The 2,500-nt window shown below is 19.9% G+C and overlaps 1 protein-coding gene across 1 annotated transcript in view; it reads left to right on the top strand.

Moving 5' to 3' along the window:
* Positions 1-544: 544 nt before the first annotated feature.
* The window catches only part of PGSY75_0706700 (putative DNA mismatch repair protein MSH2), a gene marked incomplete at both ends in the record, with an annotated part of 2,637 nt that continues 681 nt past the window's right edge, over positions 545-2,500 (top strand). The window contains one exon of the mRNA XM_018784936.1: positions 545-2,500. This exon is cut by the window's right edge and continues 681 nt beyond it. Within this exon, the coding sequence (XP_018642437.1) occupies positions 545-2,500 (1,956 nt within the window).

The raw sequence follows: 2,500 nt of genomic DNA on the forward strand, positions 1-2,500 counted from the left end.
AAAAAAAAAAAAAATTAAAATTAAATGATAAATTAAAAAAAAAAAAAAAAAATGTAAATATTTTATAAATATAATTTTTTTTTTTTTTTTTATATAATTTTTTTTTTTTTTTTTTTTTTTTTTTTTTTTAAAATTTAAAAAAAAAAAAAAAAATTAAATTTAGAAAAATAAAATTTTTTTTTTTTTTTTTTTTTTTTTTTTTTTCTTTCTTCTTTTTTTTTGTCATTTTATTTCTTTTTTATATTGAATATATAGTGTTTGAAAAATAAAATACTTTATTTTGAAAAAGTATATTTTATAAATAACTATTTTCTCTTTTTTTTATAAACTATTATATGGTATAATGTATAAGAAACACACATGTATATAAATTTTTTTTTTTTTTTTTTCATTGCATTATATATAAATTGATGGGAGTATATAAAGTTATAAAATTATTTAAGAAATAATTATAAATATATAAATATATATATATATATATATATATATATATATTTTTTTGTGAAAATTTTGTGTTTGGAGGGTCCATATGAACTAATTCAATATGTCAACTGCTGACGAAAGTGAGGATAAAAGCCGAGTTATAAGTTTCAATTTAGACGTAAGAAACAATATTAGATATGTAGGTATATGCATATACGACATATATAGTAACGAATTTTCTTTATGCGAATATATAGAAAATGAACATTTTACTGTTCTAGAATCCATATTACTACAAACGAGGCCTAGTAGTTTTTTATATTTATCTAATAATGAGAAAGTAGATGAGAAAAGGATTCATTTGATATTAAATTTATGCGATATAAAATATAAGGAGTTACCAAAAATATTTTATGAATCAGGTTGTATAGAAAATGATCTTATGAAATTATTAAAAGGAAGTGATATAAAACATTGTGTTCATTTCTTAACAGATCTACAACTAGCTTGTAAATCTTTATGTAGTATAATAAAAGATTTAGATTTATTAAATGACAACAGTTCAATAAACAAATGTATTTTAAAAAATTATCATATTAATAAATATCTTAAGTTAGATAAGGCTGCTATGATTGCTTTAAATATATATGATGATATACATATGGATCATAGTAGTAATAAAAATACATCAAAAACAAATCCTTCATCAGCTAACACATTAACACTTTATAAATTCCTAAACAAATGTAAAACAAAAATAGGACAACGCAAATTATTAAATTGGATAATACATCCGATAAGAGATGAACAAAAAATAAATGAGAGATTAGATATGGTTCAAATATTTAAAGAAGATAATGTTACTAGATCTATAATTCAATCGGATTATTTAAGAAAGGTATGTGATTTACAAATAATTATAAAAAAATTTAAAACTACTAGTGGTTATCTTAATGATAATAATATAAATGATAATAATATAAACAATAATGATAATAATATGTGTGATCATAATAATAATAGCATGATAATGAAAAAAAAAAATAACAATATAATATTCAAAGGCAAACATTCATGTACTCTGGAAGATCTTGTTAAATTATATGACACAATTGTTGTTTCTAAAAAAATATACTACCTATTAAATGATTATAAAGGAACAAACGAAAATACCCTAAATAAAAAGATACTAAAACCTTTATGTGATTGTCTTATTAAGTTAGAACCTTATTTAAAGCTTATCGAATTAACGATAGATTTTGAAGAAATAGAAAAACAAAATAATTATTTGATATCAAGGACATTTGATGAAAATCTTGATTTATTGGCAACACAAAAGGATAATATATATAATTTAATAAAAGAACATAAATTCGAAGTAGAAGAGGATATACAATATTTAAAAGGAAAACAAATAAAAAAAAAACCAACATCAGCTAATAAATTAATAGGAGGACAAATAAATAACACAAATAATACAAATAATACAAATAATACAAATTATAATAATATTAAGGAAGATATAAAATTAGTCGAGTGTAATGCAAATATATTCCTATTTAGAGCTGTGAAAAAAGATATAAACTATATACAAGAAAGAAAAAATGTATATATACAAGTAAGAATGAATAAAAATGAAATATTATTTCATACAAATAAATTGAAAAATTTATGTAGACAATATGAACATATATTGAATCAATATAATATAATACAAGAAAGTTTAGCCCATAAAGCAATTCAAGTAGCATGTTCATATTGGGAGCCAATAATAACATTATCAAAAATATTATCTGAGATTGATATTTTTTGTTCATTTGGATTTATAAGTTCTTCAAGTATATCAACATATGTAAGACCAGAAATTCAAGAGAATGGAAATTTATTACATATGAAAAATTCTCGTCATCCATTAGTTGAATCAAATTTATTATTAATAAATAATTTTATACCTAATGATGTATATATGGATAAAGAACTTACACGATTAAATATAATTACAGGTCCAAATATGGGTGGTAAAAGTACATACATTAGACAAATAGCTCTTATATGTGTAATGGCACATATAGGATGT

Source organism: Plasmodium gaboni, chromosome 7 (genome assembly GCF_001602025.1).
Source record: "Plasmodium gaboni strain SY75 chromosome 7, whole genome shotgun sequence".
Taxonomy (NCBI): domain Eukaryota; phylum Apicomplexa; class Aconoidasida; order Haemosporida; family Plasmodiidae; genus Plasmodium; species Plasmodium gaboni.